The sequence below is a fragment of the Xiphophorus maculatus genome, chromosome 9, assembly GCF_002775205.1.
Source record: "Xiphophorus maculatus strain JP 163 A chromosome 9, X_maculatus-5.0-male, whole genome shotgun sequence".
Classification (NCBI taxonomy): domain Eukaryota; kingdom Metazoa; phylum Chordata; class Actinopteri; order Cyprinodontiformes; family Poeciliidae; genus Xiphophorus; species Xiphophorus maculatus.
The window spans coordinates 27,126,140-27,151,692 of NC_036451.1; the positions used below are offsets into that span (position 1 = coordinate 27,126,140).

The 25,553-nt window shown below is 38.7% G+C and overlaps 1 protein-coding gene across 1 annotated transcript in view; it reads right to left on the reverse strand.

Moving 5' to 3' along the window:
* Window positions 1-20,680, reverse strand: part of tgfbr3 (transforming growth factor beta receptor 3) — a 78,302-nt gene extending 57,622 nt beyond the window's left edge. Inside the window, exons 1-2 of the mRNA XM_023339494.1 lie at window positions 20,462-20,680; window positions 13,678-13,858 (exon numbers count right to left, since the gene is read on the reverse strand). Coding sequence (XP_023195262.1) covers window positions 13,678-13,738 — 61 coding nt within the window. The 5' untranslated portion in view covers window positions 13,739-13,858; window positions 20,462-20,680. The remainder of the gene's footprint in view (window positions 1-13,677; window positions 13,859-20,461) is intronic.
* Window positions 20,681-25,553: the final 4,873 nt, after the last annotated feature.

The following is a 25,553-nucleotide window of genomic DNA, read 5'->3' on the forward strand; positions in this document are numbered from 1 at the left end:
AAAGCTGCAACTTTTTTTAAACTTAACTCTTCATCTCATTTTATGTTCTTGCTTAGTGTTGTTATGGGCATTTAAATTTGAAAACATTATTATTCATCAACATTTTCCACCCCAAGAGCCCTCAATCACTTGAGCAGTCCTGTTTTCTGTTTGATCGCTCTACTTTGGTGATTCTTGTTACTGTGAATTCAAACTTCCTTCAATCATTTTTATTGTCATTGTGTTTAAAGTTCAGGTGCCCTGTCTGCTTCTGTGTCTGATTACATTCTGAACATATCCACTCTAGTTTTGCAGGGATGTTCAAGTCGAAGCGTCAGAAATCGAGGCAGACATTTCCACTGTTAGAGGTTAAAATATAAATTGTAAAATCTGAAGCTGTCACCTTCCGTTGTCCTTCATTTTAGTGAGCGTAACACTCTTCTCAGTTGTGGTCAGATTCTCCAGAGTTCATGAGAGGGACTCTCTGCAGAATGACTGATTGCTCACAATGTGTTAAACACATGGACATGAAAGACTAAGCACCAGTGACTGACGTTCACCTTGACCTATGCTTCTTACCACACAGTTAAAAGTTTATTTGTTCAATTTTGGCTTTGGTTGGGGAACAGAGGGGTCTTCAGTATCATGTATGCATAACACGAGCCTAACAGAAATCTTGAATTTGCCTCCTAAGATCACTGCAGGCTTTATTTATTTTTGTAGAAGGACATTAGTTATTCTCCTTTTATTATTCTACTCTGCTTAAATGCCGTTGAGCCAGTCTGGTATAGTATTAGAGGTAGGACAGGAAGTGAGACAGAGAGGGAGAGGGGCAGAGATAGACAGAGAGAAGGACTATGCCAGCAAACACTTTTGATATATTTGAACAGTGTGAAATCCAGCCAGTGATGTCACCAGACACTTTTCACAGTCCTTGGCAGGGTGAATTTGGACCCTAACATCATCTATGATTTAAACAGTAATGTTGTTCAGATATTCTCTTTGAATGCATTAGTCATTCCACAGACTTTCAGTGTGTAATAAAATAAAACGGATTCAAAGACTTGTTTTCATTGTTGTACAAGCTACTCACATTTCCTACTAATCGATTTCAGTGGCTGGGGGAAAAAATCCCTTTAAGAGACAAAATAAGAAGTCAGCTGGTGACTAGACTAGTCAAAACCTCAGAAGTCCGACCTTCTTCCAGTCAGTGAATGCCTCAGATACTTTCTTCTTTTTTTCCCTTTTTTACAAAAATCACTAAGAGAAACTAAACAAAAATGCTGACAAAATAAGATAATGTTATTTTTTTCCCTCCCCTTTTTTAACTCATACTGCTCTCATGAGGTGAGATTTTCACTGATTCTTTTAATAAAAGATTATACAAATATTACCCTTAACAACCCCTTATGGTGACAAGTTAAATAAAATCAACATTCCTTTTGTAAGGGAAGCAGCTCAGCTCCACTGTCATAGCAGCAGGACGATAAGTTTTATCCTCCATCACGCTCTGTCATATTTCCTTGATTTAAATCTAAAAATACATATTTAATTGGATGCTTCTAACAAAAGAATTACCTCCTGTTTAATGTTGTTTGTTTGGTATCATGATTAATGCATTAAAGTGTGTTTGTGTTTCATATTTCCATTGACTGTACCCGCAAGAGGCAAAAGAGGAGTCTGTAAATGTTTGAAATAAACAGGCCTAAAATGTTCACAATAATATTCCAAAATGTTTGTCTTGCCTTGCTCTCATGAAGTGAATATCATATTATCTCCTTTCTTTAGCTGAACTACATTATTATCTGTTGATCTAGTGCTTTGATCACTTTGTTCCTTGGTGTGTTTGCAAACGACAACAGTTGTTTGTTGCATCATTCATCCATTTGGTTCATAATCCATTGGAAAGACTTCATGCAGTAAAGTGTATTCTTAAAATTTGGTCAGTTTCTAACATCAGGACAAATACTTTGTCAGCACATATTCATATTAAAGGCATAAAACAGTCAAGTGATAAATGTACATCAGGAGAATACAAAAACAGAAATTTCCGCTCCACTGTACACTTACGGAGATACACACCTCTGCTTCCAGGAAATACACTTTATTTTCTTCAACACTGTAACACCGAGCCAAGAAAAGGGTACAGGAAGTGACGTCAGTCTGTGTGCCAGTTAGGGACAAGGCTGATATTCCCACAAAGCCATTTCCGAAGACAAACAAACAGAACTTTTCCCTTGTGTGTGAACATGCAGATATAACCCGTTCCCAGTATTTCTGAAGCTACTATTGCTCAAGTTTCTACTAAACAATAACAGAGAAGCAGACAACAAGTTATCCTGGACATTTTTAATAAACAATGTTTATCCAATATTAAGATAATGGAACAAATAAAAAGTTTCTCAATACATCTGCATCCAGAGCAAAATGAAACAGTTGGCATTTGAGGTATTGTATCAAATCTTCTTCTCTAATTCCCATGCACCACTTCAAGTCAGCTAGAAGTACACAATATTCTACTCTCTTCTGTTTTCCTAGGGTTTAGACTTAAGCTCTGCAGTGTTGACATTAGCGCAGCCCACTCACCCCTGAACCTTGAGCCACTACGACAGGAAGTAACTAAAGCCTTTCATAAGGGTAGTGTAAGTTCAGTTCACCAGCGTGCCTATGAAAAGGATTTATCTCTGGACTGTAAACCGAAGAGAAGGAAGCTGGAATGGAATGAAGTGAGGAGGGAAGGGGGTCGAGCAGACACTCCATTAGGGAAGTCGTAAACTCCCAGATCAAAGTGTGAAATCTGAAGTCAAATATCCAACAAAACTCTCTTTGTAACTTAATATCAGCCACAGGCTCCTATTTGGCGAAGTCGTCTGCATAATCCCATCAGTTGGCGTATAATTGACGAGACAGTTTACAGAGAGGAAATTCTACAGATTGTTCTGACTGTCTGAAGGAGATGCGACACAAGACTGGATATCCAGACAAAGTCTCTTTCACTCACAAAGTATGTTAACAGGTGCTGAGATAATAAATTACACTCCTGTGAATGGTGAAAAAACCTATACAGACAACATAGAAACTAAATTCAAAATAAAAGAAGAATCTTTGTCATTTTAATGGAAAAATCATAAGAATGGAGCAGAAAAAATAACACTTAAAAGCCTAAATCAAGCCACGAGATGTGTTTTACATTTAAAAACAACATTCACATGCAGACAACTTTTCAAGATTCTCAGAATGACAAAGTGAATGGTGCACATGCTCTGATATGAGATTCTCAGTGAAAATGCCTTGAGAATATCACAGTATTTGCTTAAAACCTTAGAGCAGCATTATGTAATATGGTGTAGCTTCAGACAAGAAATTGTCCTTACTGTTCCTAAAATAGCTTTTGGGTTACCGTAATTGCGAAAATGTTTAGTTATTGTTCTTATAAGAAATACACTTCTGCAAAAAATATAGAATAAACACTACATTTAGTAATACTTTTCAAGTACTGATTGCAGAATAATAAAATTTTTCACCCTTATTATATAAAATAACACAAGTATGGCAAGTTGATTTTAGCTTGCTAAATTAGCAGTGCTATCTGCCCTGGCAGACAATGCAGGAGGTTTTGGTGGGGCAGTGTTGTGTTCCTCAATGCAACATACAACCAAAAACGACCTCCAAAATCAGTTCTTTCAAACATCATTCCTTGTAATTTGGAATTTGTCAAGATAGAGTTAACACACGATTTTTTGCTCACTTTAGCGATAAATGATCAGATAAATGCCCATCCCTACATAATACACACAGTATCAAAACTACTGCTAGTTTCTGCTGCTAATGCTATCACATTAGCTAAAGCTAAAGCAAAGTTGCTAACACAATCGTTTCTACAGCCACATCATTATGAATAAGTGACTTTTGTCCCTTTACACCAACCTTTGAGCGTTCTTTTTACCTCAATATTAGGGAAAATAAACCTAGCAGGGAGTTTATAGTCTTCTTGTCACTGACCGTAGCATCACAACAGCACATGCTACTATTGTGCTTTGCTTTGTAATGAATCGGTCAGCCCTATATTTTAGAGAATGGGTGGAACGTAACACATTTTATTGGTACTGACAGTAAAGAGGCTCCCTGTGAATTAGCCCTGACAAATGTCATGGGCACCTGTTGGTAAACCATCAAAGATGTTACGAAAAAAAAAAAGACTACATGACCAATTACACAGAGCATATGTAGCCACAGGCAAGCAGTGAAGATAGAAAGTGCTGCATTCCTCTCTGCTGCTAAATACAGACGTAAATCAGAGGGCTTTGAAGAGATGGATGACAAGGCCGATTCCCACAGGAACACAGGAGCCACTGTGGAAAGTGAGACAGCTGGCTGAGAACAGGCCTGTGTGCGTATGACTAAACACTTTACTAGCTGTGTTACCTTCATATGTCGTTACTGATGGGTGCTGACATGTGCTGTCTCGACCTATAATATCAAGACTAAAAAATGTAGTCGGCACAAGAAGCGACACAAAGGAGAAAATGGTTAAACGCCATGATGAGTCATTAGATAGATTACAGGTTAATGCACTTTGCAGGAAAACAAAAAACAGCAGGAATGCTAGAGTAGCAACAGTGGTGTCACAGGATTAATATGCTTGAGCTGGGAGACATTATCTAAACCAAGCAACTGCATGAAAAGTGAGACACCAGAAGTCAAATGCAACTGCTCTCAGTTAATCCAATGCAGTTTGATACTAAAAGTACCTAGGCATAACAGCCTGTGCTTGGCAATATGCAGAAAGGGTTAGAGCTGCTCGAAGGACATCTCTCTCATCAGTCATAGAGGCTTGAAAAAGCCATCGTATTTGACAGCAGCTTGGCGGGGGTTCAGCAGGAGCCTCCTAGTATTAACTTTAGGATTTAAACCCAGTAAGGGAAACAGGGAGGTGTGCCCTGGGGCAGTTTGTCTCATCCCGTTTAGTATCAGCTCTTTCATTTCTCCTGGATTATCTGGTCTCCTCAAATATAGTATTAATAATCCACAAATATGTTTGCCAAAAAGTGGGGATGCATTAAACAGATGCATTGACTCAAACAGAGATCTGGTGGTCAGTATTGCAAAATTTAGCTGAAGTTGTTTGAGCTCATCTGACTAGTTAGTTGGAAACTCAAAAACCCAACATCTATTCCCATTATGATCAATAAAGTTTTTCTGAATTTAACTAAACACTCTTCAGTGTGGATCTTGTTACTGTAGGAAGAAAATTCAAAATTAGATATTTAGAATGTTAGTGTTGCACGATAAGTGTAAAAGGTTTAAAGGTAAGAAGCTAAAAAAAGAACAGTATTTTCAGTGGAGGTACTGTATATAATCCTTTTATTGAGTCTGCTATCAACAGATTTTGGCATTTAGCTTTTTCTGCCTTTCATGTCCTAGAGTTTGGTCCTTCTCTACCAAACTTTTTAGGATAGATAAAGAATCATCTGCCAAAGAAAATCAGTAATGTTTTGTCTAACTGAAAAAGAGGGCAAACAAATTCAGAGCTTCAGCATTTTTGAAGTTTTCTGGAAGTTTGTTCCAGATTGGTTCTGACTCTGGGGATACAAAGTAGACTTGAACCAAAAGATCTGATTGATCTGGAGGTTTGACAAGATGACAGCAGGTCTTTAATGTATTTTGCTGCTGTTCAAACAAACAATTTATGAATGGTAAAGTGTTTTAAAGTTTATTCTCTGAACTACACAGTTTGATTGATCCTTTAGGTTTTTTTTTTAACTTGGTTAAAACTATTGTAAGAAAAAACTGCTATCTTACACACAGTGTGATTTCAAATCTGCTTCTAATATAACTAATGGCTCACAGCAAGAAAACTTGAAAAAGAAATCCTTAGAAAAATTGATAATTATTGTGATTAAAGAGACATTGAGGTTTCCCAAAATCCTTACTGGCAGACCAATAGTAGCTGTTTTTAAAAATGGGGATTTGGAAACTCACCACAAATGTCTGGTGCATCTCTGCTAAAGAAAAATGCCCATCTTTAGCTGGGCTTTGAAAAACACTTTCAGAAACTGTAGACATGTTCCTAGTTAGAAATGTCCCAGTTAAGTAATATTTTCCTAATCTGGTTTTACTCAGATGTCTCTGGCTTGTATGTATTTGTATTGTCTTTGTATCAACAGACATTGAGCAACAAAGTTAGGTGAAAGTATGCTGGTTTGGATCACAATGATGGTGCTTCAAGGTATAGACATATTTTCCTTGTTATAATTGTGCATGCAAACTGACAATCTCTTCCTTTTAAGCTCAAGAAAAAAATTATAGGTTACCATAAACAGAGAGCAAAAGCTGAAACAATGCAGAGTCTCTGTGCCAGTGAGGAAGGCCAGTGTGACAGAGCCAGAGGTGAAAAGGGCCAAGGCAAATGCCGCTTTCACACACAGACTGGAAGAGGCTTCATTCCACGGGCCTTCCTCAATAAAAGGGAGGGAAAAGAAGAGGAATGACTTGTCAAATGCCATTCTGCCTCAAGTATTAACACGTACAGAGGAGCTGGGAGAACCTCTTAACTGGACAGTTAACAAAATGCAAAGTGTGATAAATAGCAGGCGGGTCAGGACAGGCACCAGACAGCAAATAAGCTAAGTCTTTCTGACCAAAAAGAAAAACACATTATATGGCCAGACAACATGCATTATGGAAAGTGCAAAGTGGTAGCTAGATTTGTTTAAAATTATGTTTTTATCAAAAACAGTTCCCTTAATATTAACAGGCAGATGTCATTCTGTTGTATGTTTGTACGTACTGTAGTTCTCAGAGTGTTGTACTAGTATCTAACGATTTATGTTAACAACATTGCCAGTCTACAGTGTGCATATTAACCATCTATATTTCCACAAAAGACCTTTATTCAGTTTGTGACCGCTTTCTCAACAAAACAAAGTTTCTGTTACAATGCCAAAGTTACATAGGTGGAGGGTGCCAGCTTCCTAAATCTGATTTCAATGTGTGTGGTTGCTTAGTGGGCAAAAGCAACGTCCACGTCCAAAATCTATCCAGCAAGAGAAATTGAGGCATAACTAGGCTCAGAGACAGGCATCAGTAGAAATTAGCAATGAAATGAAGCAAGCAGGGGGAGTAAATACACTTAGGTCATGTGATTAATTGGATTGGGATTCAATGACTGAATGGAGACAGATTGGTAAGAATTAAAAGATTACTAAGAATCTGATAGGACTCGGTGGCTAACACATTGAGTCCTATCAACACATTGAGTCCTATCAATGTGTTAGCCATTGAGAGGACTCAACCTAACCAGCTAAAACCAGGTTTTAAATGGTCCACCTAAAAACCTAGGTTTCTGTTGCCAAAGACAATTTGGCATCACTCTATTTGTTTACATTTCATGAAGAAGGAAATTGGGCTCAGTGTCTGAGGTTTTTGTATTGTTTCGTTCAGTGGTTCTTAGTGCAGAGCCACCATAAGTGAGGGGAAAAACTGGTTTTTCAAAAGGCTTGGTTCGTTTGACAACCAAGCAGTGTGAAAGCGATCTACGCCAGCTGAAAATGTAACAATTTTGGTCCCCTATCAAAACGAGTCTACCAGACCATCAGTTGAGAAAACACCCTCTAATTGCTAAAACTAGCAAAACAGTGGCCCCCGATTCGATGTACTTCTCCCTGTCCTGCTCTTCACTTTTCAACCAATTGATGACTTTCTAGAATAACAATAAATCACAATAAATAAGAAGATTTAGCTATTTTCTAGCCAAGTACCAGCCTATCTGATAACTTTCTCAAATTTTCACAGCACCTGTGAGTTCTTTTATTTCCTCTAAATCTTTCTTCCTACTTTTACATCCAAAATCAAATTCTGGAACACAAGTGGAAAAAGAGTGCACTGTTTTTCTGAGAATGTATTTTGTTATCTAAGGACATCTAATGAGGACACACTGTCATTCATTGGACAAACATTGGGTTTTCCACAGAACCATTGCAAAAACTTGGACCAGGTCTTTCAGCAAGACTGGACTGGTGGAAGTGGAGTGGGGAAGTTGAGGCCAAAGGAGGGGGCTAGTTTGATGAACGATATCACCCTGGAGGCTGTTAGCTCACACCCCCTAGAAAGACCTTCAGAGTCATTCAGAAAGCTGAAACGACAGCTGATAATAATAAAAGCCAGAAAGTGACGATGTAAACACCTTCCTTCCAAGGTTATCTCAACAAGGAAAGTATGTTTTTGTTATTATTATTCATTTTACTATTCCCCTCTCTTTCTTCTATGAAGTCACAGCATATGTACGGTAACTACAATTCTTACTCTACTACGGCCTCAGTACTCACTATTTTCCACAGAGCCGACAAACACAATGGAAAGCACACTATCAACCCAGATGTCTCCTATTACTGACTCCGACCAAAATTATTTACACATCGTCTTACTGGAACTATGGAGAAAAAGAGTGAGACAGAGAGAGAGAGGAAGGAGGACGGAATTCAGTTTACTCCTTCGGATTTGCGTAAGCATCCTCTTATCGGGACCCTGACAAGACATGGCAGACATGACATATCTATTCGGAGGAATGCATGCGCAGTTTCCTCTCCTTGTGTTGATGTGCTTCTACAGTCGGAAGAATATTTGAGTAAAGAAAAACACAGTAAGTCATCTGTCCTTCCATTTACACTGTGTTGTTAATTAAAGTTTGTAATGCAATGTTAAAGGAGCACTAAACACAGAGGGCCAGAATGAATCCTCCTCCTGGACAGTACTGCTAAGATAAAGGCCTCACCATGGGGGCAGAGCAGACCTGTAATTAGACACAGTCAGGACTCCCGTTGCTATGTAAACATCCCACCACTATGCCTAGAAGCGCGGCCTCATCGCTGCACCGCTCCGGTTCCTCGGCATGAATCACACAGCAACATCTGGTTTAGCGCGCTGGAATGGACTTTGTCGGTTTGGCACGCCGTCCGTGTGTGGAGTGTGTCGATCAGGACCAGACGCCCCACGCCTGCGCCTGCCTCTCTCCTCTTCCCCCCGACTACGCCGACTCTCATATTACAGTGGTTGCACAATACATTCTGGCAGTGCTGACTCTCGCTGGCCCTAAGAAAGCATTGTGGATACAGAGACAAACCTTTTGCTCAACTGTGGTGGAAGGAGGGGGGAAAAAAGTTACAACCACTTCTGGCATTGCAATGACTTGCGTCTGCCAATAATATACAAAATTCCAGACAGAAGGAACTTGTTTACTTTACTGTAAAGCTGAAAGTAAAGCATGTGGACTAAATGCTGAGAATGCATTCAGTGTCTTTAGTGCTTTATCCTAGGGAAATGATCATTTTGACCTTTAAAGTCTATAGAGAGGTACTTTAGTCGTATGCTAAATTTTACTTTTTGGATTACATGAAAAATACTGTCTGTGCAGAAACCTAACACTTTTCAAAAATAATAATTCCTAATGTTATCACTTTCCTAAAACAATGGCCTGCGCCTTTTTACCCCCCCAAAAGTGAGTTGTTGTTTTCTTTTTCTTAAATCGTCTTCGCAAAAAAAAGGTGGTAATTTTTTGCAAACATCACTTTTGGCACAAAATGACATAAGAAAGTGACGATATGAAACGTGGTGGTGGCAGGGTCATGCTGTGGAGAGACAAGTCTCTTACCAGGGAGAGAGAAGAGGGGATTTGCTCAGAATTATAGGAAGATGGAAAAAAGCTAAATGCAGCACAATCCTGGAATAAAGAGGGAAATGCAAATGCATGCCACACTTTTTTAGATTTGATATTCCACAACATTTTTCACAAGTTTCTAGTTGCATAGTTACAAAATGTGACCAAATTCAAAAGATTTAAATACTTTTGCAAGTCTCTGTAATACATGGCATAGCTCCTGAAAGACTTCATTTCCTTGCAAAACACCAAGTCAGCACAAATGCGCCTGCACATCCCCTCCCAAAATGGTGGTAATAGCAATCTGGGGAGAGGCAACCACAAAATGGTAATGATTATATGGAAGGAAAAAAAATATATGAAGACGGCAAAAAGCAACTGAAATATAGATGTCAAAGGTATACTCTTGGTTTCAGGAGCTTTGGGAGGCTCAGTATCAGGGTTACATTTCACTAATAGCAGATTCATTACAGGGTAATCTAAACAATACCCAAGAGCTCTTCCAACTAGTTTAAAGGGAGATCTGAGTGTTTATACAGATGCAACAACATAACAGACATATACAAAGATGAGCGGTAGAGTCTGATGTGACTATACTAAATTATTTTAATAGAAAGCAAAGAAGAAAACAACAAACAAAGCAAGCAAGAAATAAAAAAATTAAGTATCTGTATGTTCTGGTAACCTAATTGGTATTAAAGAGGAACATCTGAAACTTTGTCAGTAAACCAAAACTGTAAGCACGCTTGCTGCCAGTGCACTTTGGAGAAAAGGGCACTTGGTTGTCTGACTGTAAATATCTGTCCCTTGTGACACGATATAACAATGCTTCTTGCGGTATGAGGAAGAATTTAGAGGAAAACTTCATACGGGACTTCATTGTGTTCTAGATCCTGGCATTGTGGGACAGATGATGTTTTCTCTGCCCACAACACAAACTGACTACACTGCTTTTGTTTTCATTAGAGCAAAAGTCAGCTCCGCTGAGTGCCACTCAAATCCCTGGAGAACGGAGAGGAGCTTTTAAATAACAACCTTTGGCGGCAAACAAACTGAAAGTATGAAAAACACAGCCCACAATTTATTTGCTTTGTTTTTGGGATATTTTTTTGTTTTGTAACTATCCCTGCACTGGCAAAGCAAAATACTATGATGTTGCAATAAAAAAAACAATCTTTGTGAAATGGACATACTTCTGTCTAAGGTTACTTTGCAACATGACCGTAACTACTTTAACAGATTTTTCATCAAAACATGGGGCTGAGTACCAGACTGATAAAGTTGGTCGGGTTCCCAAGCAAAGCAAAGAAAACCACTGTTGCTATCTAGAGCGGTAATGTCTCCACAGCTTGCATCAAGCTAAGGAGACACCACGGCTGTGGTTATATCTTTCATGGATAACCATGAAAGATATCCATGAAAGATATAACCACAGTCTCCAGAACCAATGTGCAGCAAAGTCTTCTAACTAACTTCTGGAGACAGGAAAATTGGTGGAGATGTTACTAGTGAGACTAGATGAGACCTAATAGCTGTGGTCTTACCCTGACTTTTCTCTTAGCATTCCAGTATAACCAGACAGCATTTTATGTAATCCACCATCTTAGAAGTTACTTCAAATTAAGGGGTATTTCAAATTTGCTATGTATAGTGGACAAAATGTTTAAGTGTTGAAATTTAGTACTTTTTTATTGATTTATACTCTGCTTTATCTATTGAGCAGTTGCTCTAGACAGGTAACTTGAACAGATTGTGTTTTGGTAAGTCATTGTTGAAAACCACAAATTATCTTGCTCTACATCTTGGTAAACAACCAAAGAGTTTTATGTAAAATTTGACGGAAGTGTAAGCATTGCACTCTCATGTATCACTAAGGCTTTGATAGCTCTAAAAACTGAAACTTCGAGTGTTGTACCAGTTGAAACAGATAGCTCTGTTTCATCAGAACAAAGATGCTGGGCACTGGGTCTTGTCCAGTTTCAAGGTATAGCACCAAAATGTTCCATCACATGGTCTCTGCAGTTTAACTTCCTGCGCACACGATTTTAGAAAGTGCCAGAATGGCTAATACTGTCTTTCTTTGTAAGTAGAAGAGAAGCATTCTTTTTTCCAACCTGTTGCTGCTTATTTTTAGTCAGCTAGTTGAAGGAAGTCGCAAGAAAATAAGGCCTAAATTCAAGAAGTTTAGCTAAAAAAGAATGATTTAATTGAAGTTTTTATATTAGTGTTCACATTTTTATTTTTTTAACGAATTAACTAAACTCTGCAAGCAATTTTTGTTTTTGCTTTTAGGTTAAAGTTTTTAGAGATACGGCAACTTCGACTACTTTATTCTACTTCTGTAATTTACAGCAAAACAAAGTTATGCTTCACTGAAGCAGACGTGGTTTGAATGAGAAGGTAAAAAATGACTTAAGTGCTGACAGACAGTAGGCTGATATTCTCAACAACTGTTAGGATTCCTTCTGTTTCAGAAAATGCTGGAGAGAATACAGACATGCACATTTAGCAAAACAATGAACGACAGTTTGATAAATTAGTTAGGACTAGTAGCGTTGGTTGGGGCATTTGATGATGTCAACCAGAGCTAATTTAACATAGCATGCCAAAGTTCCTAATTTTCTCTTTTTGCTTTGGCTGCTGTTCTGCTTCTGCATAATTGGTAGCATTATGGCGTCATTCCGCACAGTCTGACAAGTACACCTGCTGAGGCCTGCTGGGTCTTTTCATTCTGAGATTGTGTTTGTCAGCACTTTCCTGAGTATTAATCCTCCTTACTCACGACTCTGACATGCACTGTCAAGAAAGGCATGCTGGGAGATAAAAGTGGAAAATCCCACAGAATAGCCTAAATTGTGATTGCCAGGCACCATGACAGAGCAATATGGAACTCCAACGTGCTCATAATCAAATAAGTAAATAGAACATTATCAAATAGATACATACGTAAGTACATAGTACATAAATTCAATTTGAATACTTCATTCATCCTAAATAGAAATTAAATGTTGCCGTAACTCACATCATTAAGTATCTTCAGATTCATTGTAGATAGTGACGCCGTGGCAGGACGTATAGCAGTCAATCTTGCAACTAATCTGAAGACGCTGTTGATTTACGACAGTTTCATGACTGTTATAATAGAGACTTTTTTTCCTGAGGCCTTTTTAATTAATTCTGTCAGTTTATTTTCATAAAGTAAGCTTGCATTTTTCATCACAGTGTTTTTCCTGATGCTCCATGTATTCCATACTTGCACTTTTCAGCAGAGTGACTTCATATTTCAATTACTATGAGTGGTTGAAGTTCAATACATTTTCTGTCTGAATGTAAATACAGGGAACCTTCGCAATTTAAAAAGTCTGGAAAAAGTATGGGATTTTTTTTATCTTTGACCTGGTCAGAATAAGAAAAACGAAAAAAAAAAATAAAATCCTTTTTCTATTTCCTTAAAAACAAAAGTCTAACAATGCTTATTAAATGCATTGGGTTTTACACTCACTTATATTAAAGAGACATAACATATATTTGATTTGTCACATCACATCTTCTGTGTTTTGATTTTGAAGTGAAGAAACACTCATTCAGAAATCCAAAAGGGTCATTTCTTTGTTTGGTCTCTGGATAACTCATCTAACGGATCTGAAATTGCAAAGATGCTTGCCAACATCTTTGCAAACTTGATATAAGGTGTAATTTCGTCCAACATCTTCAATTGCTTATTTGGCAGGTCAGATCTCATCTAAGTTAGTCCAGGTGCCACAAAAGTAGTGAAATGGCCCTTTACTACACATTAGCTGATTTCATTACTACATTATTTGTGGTACCTATATAAATAATAAGATCAAGCAACCACTCAGGGAGGTTCAAGAATAATGTTTTGCACTTGAATGTCCAAAGTGCATAGAAAAAAATGTATAGAAATTAGAGTCTAGAAAGTCATGGAATATTGAAACAGAAATCCTGTAAACAGATGCATGCCGTGCAGGGCATATGCAACACCCAGGTTCACATGTTTACTATGATCTCTTGAGTAAACTCACCTGCTGACGTCAGGCAGCATAATGCAAGAAGCATCAAAGGAATGCGGGATCTTTGAGCCATTTTGTTTTTTCTTGCAGCCTCTGATGTGATGTCAGTGGGGTGAGTTGCAACTCTCTCTGTTTTTCGCAAAGATTTTCTTCCCCGTAAATGGGTCTACAGGAAGCCACCTTCCAGCTCCAGCTGCAAAAGGAACAGAAATAAAAGATGTCAGCTGGGAAAGAAAGTCAAACCTGAGCATGAACAAACAGCAGGGGTGACAGGGCAGTGCTGTGTCTGCACCATGGGAGCGATCAGATGAGACAAGAGGAGCAGCCAGTTTGCAGACCAGGGGATTAATTTGGGGGGTTAATTGGGGGTAACACACGCTTCAAAGGGCCATGCTGCAAACAACTCTGTGAAAGGTCAGAGTGTGTAAAAAGTGCAGGAGTGACTTAATTGGAGGGTGCTAAACACTCTGCAATATGCCACAGATTATAAACACACTTTCATTAAAGGCATCAGGACACACTGTGACTTGCCAGTGGGGTCTGGGAGTAAGCAGCTCGATACAATCACACACGCTTGCATGAACTTGCAAGCAGGAAAAATTAAAGTTGAGCATTTTGTACAAGAATCACGAAATCTTATTTTTCTCTGTACAGATACAAGGATCAAACACGTAAAGTGGCGTTTACGGTTCAATGACAAAAACTGGAATTTATTGCCATAAACTTTGTGTGTCCTAAAACTTCAAAAGACAAAACAAAAGATTTATTTTTAGGAAATCCTACAGAAAGCTCAAACCAATTACGACTCCTACACACTCTATATACTGTGCACATTTCTCATGAAACATATGGTCCAGATAAAAGTCAAGCACACCGCTACCTCAAGTGCTACCTATTTTCTTCATGACAACCAGACTGTAACTGTACCCACGTCAATGTAAACTCCATGTGTGCAAGGTACTGTAACAGGAAGCCCACTTGTTCACAGCTTAAAAGCTGCGCCTTGGACCAGAATCGAAGCCGCGAAGAGCAGGCACATGTGAACACGTATGTGCACTGCAGTGAACCCGAAAAGTGTGCATGGGAAGTGATGCACAAAGCGCTTAGGTGCATCACTCTGCAGTGCAAGCAGCGTTCAGAAGACAAAAGGGCCTTTCAGTGTGCTGCAGCTGCATGGGCTGGGAAGTCTTTTTTGGAAGATCTTGACAAATATTACACTGTTAGCTCATCAGGGAGGATTAGTGCCCCTCCGTTTGATTTATGCTCCTCCTTGACATTCACCTCCTTACTAACTAAACACGGTGAGGCTGTGTTGCAACACTTTTTGGGAAGCAGAGACCACAATCAAAGGCAAATTGCTGTCGTCTTCTTCTCTTCTGCTGCGCTGCAGACTAGCCGTGCTTTACCCAGGCATATTAAAAGATTTACGGAGACGTTTTCAACCTGGTGTGAGATAACTCTAGCGGTTTTCCACCTAAAGCTTTTGATTTTCTTGTGGCAACACAAAGAAAGTCTGGAAATCACATCCGAACACGGAGAGCTTTGAAGGAGCTACCAGATTCTCCTGAACACTGCTGAAACCAAGCGACATGCTTGTGGTGGCTTCAGTGTTAAAGCCCTGGCTTCCATCTATCATCACGAATGCCTCCTGTGCATGTTGTGTTGCTAGGAACAGAGTAGAGATGTTGTTATAGTAATCACAGAGGGATATCTTAGCAGACTGTCTGTATTACATGTTGCATCTGGACGACTAAGCTACTAATCTGAAACAAGCTTGCTCTATGGCCGCCTGCAGATGGCGGATTCTCACAGTACGATAGAATGGGTACAAAGAATTGTTTCCATATCATTTATAACACTTATACATTTATCGTTTACTGTGCGTTTTTTTTTTAATGCAAACACTTGAACTGACTTCTGTTGTAGTTGTCGAGAAATCATGTACACTTTGTTGCATATTACCTTTTGCAGTTTTGCTTTTAAAAATGTAACTGTGATTTTAAGTAGCTGCAAGATAAGCGGCTAGCTAGCACAGATAGCCAACCTGCAACTGGCTGCTTAACCGGGCCTGTCACAATAACAAATTTTGTCCCAGAAGTTATTGCGATAAACAATAATATTGTTATATTGAGATCATTTTCATTATTACAATGGTAATAATGGCATTATAATAGCAGGTGCAGCCTCTCAAAGATTAATAAACCTTTATTTATAACAAATAGTTAACACTGGAACTCTAAGACATTTTAAATGTCCAAAATAAATAAACAAAAACTGCTAAAAAACAACAAACAAAATTGATACTGAAGTCTCTATAAGCAAAATTGATATTCAGACCAATGCATCAGGCTGAAACCATTCATCATCCAGCTTTTGATAAAAGAGAGAGGGACACAAGAAAAACAAACAGTTGTGAGAATGGAAATGATCAAGCTTGTTTTGATTTATCTTGTGTTTAACTGATTTATTGCTTATTGCAACAGGCTTATGCTTAACAGAAATGAGAATGGTAGGTTGTGCTCTTTTTGCGACCTGAAAAATTTCCAATCAGCTGAGCTGGTGATGTAAGGGAAAGAATAGTGAAGAGGCCTTCTTTCTGCCAGCTGACCAGCAGTTTGGAGCGGGAAAAGGACATGAAAGCATTGCTGTGTGCTTTATTCTGCTGAATAAAACTGCAGTCACTTTTTCAGATATCTTAGCAAGGTGGGGCCTCACAGTCCTTTGTGGTTAAAAAAAGAGTATGTGCCACCTTAGAGATTTTTTATTTTTTTTTTTTGCTTTGCTTGGTCACCTGCACATGTTTCGGAATGACTTTTATTGTCAAATGAAGATATTTTAAGGTAAAATTTTAACTTGCCAAAACAAGGCCTCGTTACTGCTAAATCTGCAGAATAAAAGCTAATGGCTAGAAGACCTGAAAAAGTGGCACATCAGGTCAGGACCTAAAGAAATTCAAAAACAGAAGGGAAACTAACTCTGTGTATATATCAGTCTGGGAAGGGTTGCCACACCATTTCTAAGGCTTTACGACAACAACAGATCACAGTGAAAGCCATTATACATAATGAAAGAGTGGTGCACCTTCCTTGGGGTGTCCGGACCAAATGACATTGCTCCAGTGATTTATTTTCTTTCTTGTTTTTTAATCCAAGACTGTTTCTGTCCATATTTAAAGAAAACATGGATGTTGAGAAAAGAAGTGACAAACAACAAAACACCACCTAAAGCTGCTAAAACACATTTCAAAGGCCTACATAAAATATTGTAAATTTACTATTTTACCACCAGCTGCTCAGATGTCATTCCTTATTCTGTAACACACCACATATTTTTTGACAACGCCTATTTTTTGTAGCAGGCCAACATGTAACGATATAACAGCATGACTAATAAACTGTGGAGAGGTTTAACTAAACAACATGAATTCTAACTGACTTCTTCATCTTTTTATCCCACATATCCGTGTGTACAAGACTAAGCCCCAAATCCCCACTTTTATACTAATCACAATGAGCAACTTATTTTGTATAGGTGTGCTTCTTTGCTTAACATAATCTTAATCCTGCAAGCACAAGTGCCACAGTTACCTTCATTTACTTAAATAATGCTAGTTAAGTAAAAGTAGAGAAAGAGAAAACGCCAAATATTTGCTACATGGTACAAACATTCTAAGAAATACACACCTGGTTCCTTCTTTTCTAACTTTAATGTGCTACCTCATGCAGAAAAAGTAACAATTCAGACAATACAGTGAGTCTTTTTTACATGTTTCTATGTCTGTAATAAGGCAACACAACACTGTGGCAAACAGTGATAAGTAACAAGCAGCATTGTTAGGCAGGGCTGGTATCTTCAACATCTACTCTGGTCTTCCTTAGCATGCAAAACAACACAGTGACTGCAGTATCAAACACAATGTGGAAAGAACCATCTTGGACAGAATTTAGCCACAAAACACACGACTGCATTTATTGCTGTTAGGGGTTTTGGAGAAGGTATGTCCAGAACCTGACAACCATGAGGAGAAGTTGTCCAGGAGTCTGCAGCTCAGCCTGCTGCTGGCAGATAAAGAGCGACCGACAGAGCCAGGCATGTGCACGGAGAGACAGACACCATCAGATTACACCGATATAAATTCAGATTTCATACCTCGTTCAAAAAAGTACTGATAAAAAAAACAACTAAAAAGTCTGTAAACCACCAACACTAGACAAAGACATTCAATCATAACATATTTCAACTGACTGTACCTGCTTCTGATGGAACATATCAAATAAAAGATGCTTTGAAAGACATGGACAGTTTTTTTCTGTTATTTAAATTACAAAAAATTATCACGGACTAATTGTATTTATTTGTACCGTTATTCTATGGTATAATCAAAGTGACCTATGAGACAGCTCTTATTCAATACTTTTATGCCTGTTACCAGCCCTCTGACGACACCAAGTAAATAACTGTAAATAGCATTTTAGAAGTGATGTTCATCATATTGACAAAAAAAATCCCCTATATTTAGAACCTGATGCAAATTTTTATCATACAGTAATGACTAACCATGAAGTATTTATCATGATATCCAAAATTCATGGTTTCAAAACCAGTGAAAGTTTCCTCCGTACTTTTCCGATGGTTTAAAACCCTTGTAATGAGATGTCATGCAAAAAGCCAGACAGGCTGGACTTCTATCTGACTATATGAAGAACTGAATATCGCAGCCCTAACCTTCCCACTACCTGTAGCTGCACACTGTAGGTCAGTTGGCTGACCAGCTCAAGTCATTTAAAACAAGGACAAACTGCTAGCAAACTGCTAGCAAGTGGCAACAGCAGGCTAGCAACCTGGCAGATTAGCTTGACTGATTAATTAGAGTAACTCTGATTAACTAGAGTAACTTGTTAAATCTGTTATTCTATAAATGTGGAGTCACAGGTGGAAAAGAAGCTGCTGCTTCAGCCATTTTACATCAGAAAAATGTTTGAAACTTGACATGAAAACATGTCAGCCAAATATGTCAATAATTTTGGAGGAACACTGGCACTTCCTGCAAATTTCCGCAAGTTCAGTGGATGACTCTTTAAACGTTTTAAGAACATCAAGATGTAAAAATGTAAATATATTTCACATAACAGCATAAGCTAGCTAAATGCAACTTTGTCAAGGGTAAATTGGAGCTTTCCAACTCCGGGATGGGACTTAAGTGTTTTTACACCTAGGCACTGTCTGTGAAAACTTTTTCACTGCAGTGGTAGGCGTTGGAGTGCCTCAGGCAGGACATTTTTGCAACATGTGGGACAAGATACTTGCATGCTACAAATGTGTATTTAATAATGGACACAAATATGCATGCACATCCAGAACATGTTTTTTTTTCCTGCGCAATGTCTGCACTCTCACTACGTGTCTTTTTTTATTGTAGTTTGGTTTTCTACAGTGTTAACAGTGACAGTGTTTCTTTCTATTTAACAATACGGGCCACTTGCATTATTTATATTATATTATATTATATTGTATTTATACTGTATATAATGTATTATATTTATATTATCATTAAACAACATCTGAAATTTTTTTTCCAAAAATACTGACAAATTATGGCTATTTCACTTTTGAAATAGCCAGTTAGCATCCCCAATGCTAGGTTTATGGTTGATGCATTGAATCGGGCGTGAAGCAGCATGCACTAAACACACTGTCCCTGCCGCTTTTGTTCCAAGGAACAAAAGAACAAAACTAGAGCCTTCCTTAAAACAACAAACACATGAAATAAATGTAAGAAGATATAAATACATTTAAAGACCCAGAGTAGACTTGTTAAGGCCAAACTTTAAGATGATTCAATTTAAGAATTCTAGTGACTCTTTAAAACCTTGTAGAAATCTTGATGTTTAATTCAATTCAGTTTGTTTATATAGAAGCAAGTTACTACAAATGTCGTCTCAAGGCACTTTACAAAAAAACCTATTTCAAGTAAGTCATACATACATTAATATGTAACTTCCCTGATCTTTAAATCTCAGCTGGTTTCTTGCGTCTCTTGTGATGTCATCAATCCAAATACAAAAAAAGCAGCATCTGCAGGGCTTTTCCTGTATTTTGCTTTGTATTTTTGCAGTGAAATTAACACATTACAACTCAAATATGACTTCTAATTGGTAGTGTATATTTTTAGTGAAATAAATACAGCAGAGGGCAGTATCATTAAGAACAGATTACTTTTTGTTTCTGTTGTAACAGATCTAAATACAGATCAGGAGCATCTGCAGACAATGCCCTCTTTTTAACGGAGTTGCAAATATATTTAATGACCGATTAGAAGTCCTTATCCCAAACGTTGCACCCTTTTTCTGTCCGTCACGTTTCGCTCCACAACAACGCGTGGAGTGCCAGCCTGACAGCACACTCACAGCCCCACTACCTCCTCTAGATATCTGAAGGGAATATCACATTGGCAAAACACCCTCTTCATATGTGTTTGGGTTTGTTTTTGTTTTCATAGATTAGTACGAAAAAGGTATAAAGTGGGTGTAAGAAGCCGTGTCTTAATGTAATAAACTAGAGGCGCTTCAGCGAGAGATAATGAAGAGCTGCATGTCAACGGACGCACGAGACAGATGTTCAACTGGATATAAGTTTCCGCAACAAGCTGAAACCGGGTTCTAATCCACCACCAACAGACCGGGGGTGTTGAGATGTTGTTTTGAACAGCAAGGTGTTTCTGAAAATGTTTTCTTTATTTTTTAGGTAAAACAAACAAAACGTCAAACCGCTAGATTTAAAAGAAGAGCGGACGTACCACGAAGAGTCCTCACAAAATGCCCTGAAAAACTTAGTGGAAGTCACTCCGGTTGATGGGGGGGAAATGAAGGTCCTTCTTCTCTCTCGTCTCTGCCGTCGGAGTGGTAGTTTTGTTGAAGGAAAACGACTGTTCGCAAAGTTGTCCCCTCACAACGCCCCGTACTAAAAGTTTTTAAGTTCACGAGCGTCTATCTGCCTGTTTTACTGCAAGGGTTTTCGAGGAGGGGCGGGGCCTGAGGGAGGAGGAGAGCTGCGAGCGAGAGAAGAGAGTCCCTAAGCAAAGCGCGCGGTCCCTTCATACGGCACTGGGTAGCTCTAAAGAACAGAGAGGGACCACTTTCCTCACAGATGTCATGAGTTTAATCCGAATTTGGCATACGGTCGATTTGTCACTCGCGTGTGCAATACAATGCAAAACCTCAATTATCCTGTAAAACTACAGTCTAGGTCAGTCTCATTGCATGGGGATTCAGTAATGTGCATCTGTTTTGAAAGACATAAACAGTCTTTTTCAGCCACTAATTAAGACTGCTGCTAGTGATGACGCACACATAAGCAAATCTGACAAACATAAGCTGGAGTGACATCTCATTATTACTCCATATAATGCTTTCTTATTACACCCCCTACAGTGGACAGTGGAACATTTCATAGTGAGGAAAATGTCCCACGCGGCATCCTTGGGTACTTTGCTGGAACATACTAAACCTCAATTCAAGGATTAAGGTGGGTTAATAAATACTTTTGGCAACATAACATACATATACGCCCCACCGCATGCTACTGCCACCACTGTCTATCAAAATGGGGATAATTTGTTTAGGCTGATGTGTGTGGAAGGTGAATCTCCTCAGTCTCCACTCTTCCATAAAGGCCAGATTTGTGTACAGGCGAGTGACTGAATACCATTGCATGTCACACTCTTCAGATATGTATTTGTATAACATTTTGATTACCAATTTGCAAGGCATGACAGATAAAATGACACAGACACTGTATGCTGACTTACAGGAAATCCCTGCCCTGCTGTTTTCTGCTGTTGAGGAATACTTGCTTGCTGGCCTTTGCTACACAGCATTAGCAGTAGGAAAACAATGGTTCTCAACTTTTCAGTTAGCATAAATGTGACGCTCTTGGTAATTAAACACTAATATATACTGCTTTACTCACTTTGTGATGGATTCACCTTCCTGGAGTTTCACTCTGTTGTGGTTTTCCTATATACAGTAGCTGCAGTCATTTCCTCATCAAAATCTAAGTGCCGCTGTGTAGACATGCACATGTATACACAATAGTTCTATATAAAACAGCTTTACTTACTGCTATCAAAATACAAATGCTGCGCTTAAACCAGATTTATTTCATAGTCCTTGTCTTAATCTTTTCTCACAGATATATGATTGAATAATACATCCAAATTAACTTTGCAGAGGTTGCTGTTTATGAGCAACAGTTGATCACAGCAGCTGACTGTGCAGAAGAAATGAGACAAGGAGCATGTGATGAGACTTAAGCTTTTTAATCATGCTAGAAAGTCAATTTATGACTTATTACAGAGGCTGATTATTGTCTTCAGTTAGATTTTTGTTGACATACACATGGTCGATTAGTCTGCAGCTGTAGAATCAAGAAATCACTTGAACACAGCCAAACAGCATGAAATAGGTTGATGGATATCCAAAAAAAACAACAAAAGAAACACATCATGCAAAGATCTTAAGAAATTCTACAACAGATGAAAAACAAAGTAGCTCTCAGTCTGGAAAAGGTTAAAATATTCATTCCTAAAACTGTGGGAATCCAGTTAGAAACGGTTAGCCTCAAATGGAGAAAACTTTTTAAAAGTCATGAGTCTTCCCTACCAAGATCACTGCGTCCAAGACTTCTGTAATAAATATAACTGATCTGCTAAGAGTAGAAACACATCACAGTTTAACTTTTTTTTTAAGGAATTTCTTCCATTTTCTTTTCTGAAAAAATGCGGAGTTGCTTTGATATGTGTGATCTTGACCGCTGTGCAACTGGGTACAAGGTTAATTTCAAGGAAGCTAGTCGCCACTAACAAGATGGCACCTGTGACAAGAAGGAAGGAAACTTTTGATGTGGAAAACACACAAAAGCACGTTGATTTGCAGATTTGGAAAGTTGAAAAGAAAACATGTTCCATGGAGCACATCACTTTACATCTCCTACATCTGCAGGTTTCTGCTAAACCGATTATTTACATGATGTTGGGGTAATACAGCTGAGATTAAGAAAAGAGCATGCTACAGGCCATTGAAAAAAAGGAGAACTGGGATTTTGTGGTGCATGGGTACCATCTTCTGTATCAAATCTTATGCAACTTGTAGCACAAAGTATCGCTAAGTGCAGCAGTATGAAATACCAACCTGTGTTCACAGGAAGAAATACTAAATTCATCAGGAATGACCAAACATTGGTGTCAAACTCAGGACACCAATGGATAAAAACCCCACTCTGTGTGAATAAAAAGTGGAAAATCTTTGCAAGATCTTGCTTAGATCTTCTGGAGCATATAAAAATGATTTTGTGCGTATCTCCTTCGGTCACTGGGCAGCAGGTGGGCTACACCCGGGGCAGCTTTCCACTTATTCAGATTTCAAACAGTTTTAAAACTGTATGTCGGGAAAAGTTTGGGTATATTATGGAGGCCATAATGAAGACTTAGTCCAGTGATAAAGGGGTCAGAGCAAACTATGAAATCAGTGAAGTATGATGGAGCAGGACTATTAAATGTTTTATGAGTTGACTACAAAATTAATTTCAATCTGATGTAAACATGGCCCCAATAGAGCAATAAAAATTTAATTGTGTTTTTTTTTTTTTTTTTTTTTTAGTAAACAGAATCATCAACATCTGCCTATGTTTGCTCCTCGTTACCAGCAATCCTTCTGGTGTTCGCGAGCAGGATCACCAGGCACACTCTTGGAACGATGTTGTCTCGATTGGGAGAGTCAGACTGTCGTGTTTGTCTTTTTTTGCAGATGATGTGGTTCTGTGTGCATCTTCTAGTTGTGATCTGCAGCATGTGTTGGAGGCGTTCGCAGCTGGGCGCGAAGTGACTGGGATGAGAGCCTGTTTCTCTAAACCCTACGTCATAGTTTTCATCTGGAAAATGATTACCTTGATGCTCCTGGGTTGCACCTCAGTAACTGACCCAACCAGAGAAGTCAAAGAATCTTATTTCTTGGTTCCACTGAGAGACAGGGTACGGGTCGGTGTTTTATGGTTTGCCGTATTTAGGAAAGTCTGTCCACTGCAAGTTGGACTGGTAATTCCAGTTCGATGACATAAATGAAGTACTAGCATGTTAGTGCTTGTCGCAATCAGTGACGTTTTTCTTTCCCTCAAACAATGGACTGTGTCATGTGACACCAGTCGCTCCAAACTTGTGGATCTACAACTGAAGGGGGTCCAGGAGTGGTGCGGTCCGGGTCAACTGTATGGACCGCTTCTACAGTGGAAACGGACCAAAAAAGCGTATCGAATCGCACACACCAGTGCTGCTTAGTGAAAACGAGGCAATAGTGTCTTGCGCACAACTTCAGATTTAAAAAGTGACTTTCTCAATTTACTCGTCCTCATTTACGGTCATGTAATATGGATCATTACTGAGGGAATGCAATCTTGGATACAGGCTACATCTCAGGTTTGTTAAACAGCAGTGGTTCCCATCGCTGGTCCTCAGGCCCTCTTCCCCTAGATGTTTTAGATGCGTCTATGAAATCTAGCACCCCTTATTCAAATGATTGCATGACCTTCTCTGCATGCCATCTATTGCTACTGAAACCTGTTAATCATCCAGTAATTTAATGTAAAATCGACCTTTTTGAGCTTTACTTTGGATGTATGGATGGTTCTCAACTGGTCTTCAACAGAATGTAACTAATCAACAGCAACAAAGTGAAAAAAGATGGTACTGGGTGTTCTGTAAAGGTTAGCTAGATCTTTCTCAGTGGGATTTTGGTGGATTACGTTCACCCCAACCAAAGTCACCGCAGTGGTTAAATTCCGAGGTCTGGAGCCTGGGCCAAGAAATCGCTGGGAATTAAACAGTAAATTCTGCATCACATTAAAAAGTGCTTAGAGAGACCTGGAGGTCATCATCTGTCTGAAAGCTAAATCTGAATCAGAGGGGGGTTATTTCAACAGAACAATGATCTTTAGATTGGCCTCGAAAACATTGTTTATTATAGAAAGAAAATCCTCAAACATCTCACTGCTGAACGAGTAATGCGTGGATGAATGTTTTGACATTTCATTAAACTATTCTAAGAGAATGGTGGACAACTACTACATTTAGAAGAAAAATAGAACCCACAATCCACAGAAAAATCTGAAATTTCTTTGAATGAAACATTTTTTTTATTTGATTTTTTTTACATTTGCAGCCTCACAGAAATGACGGTGTGCATCTTTCTTTTGAAGCTTTTTGTATTTAACAGTGAACAGAATATGGTCTGGATCACCGCATGAATCCCTTCTGATTTGTAAGGTCCATGTCTGGCTTGGGAAGAGATCGTTTCTGGACACCTTCCGACTTGTACAGCAGGGTGGTGAGAGAGGGTAATAAAAAAACAAAAACAGCATCCTTCTTCCTCTCACTTTTTCAAACACACAAAGCCAACGAAAAAAATCCAAAGTTAACACTGACCTCCTCCAGCTGGCTCTCTCCAAAAGTTGGACAGTGTCGAGCAAATCAGTCCTCAGTGTTCTCCCTTTGATTTCAGACACCTATAAACAGTAAGAAAAATGGAAGGATTTTTATCACCATACAGCACTAGTGTGGTTGTAAAAATCAGTATTGTGTGGTAAATCATTGCCATCCACACATATGAGCACCATTAAGACTGGTACCTCTCCTTCTAATTCTTTTTTTTTTAAGCACTCCATTTGCTCTTTGATCAATCAAAACATCTTCACTTGTTTTCAAACTTTCACCACCTGCATATGGGGCACATTAATAACCAGAGAGTTTAGGTCATAGTTAATAAAAGACGCTGATTGATAACAGGTACCTGCATGTAAGCCGCTGATCCCTTTGTTATTGTCGGCTCTCCTCCTGACAA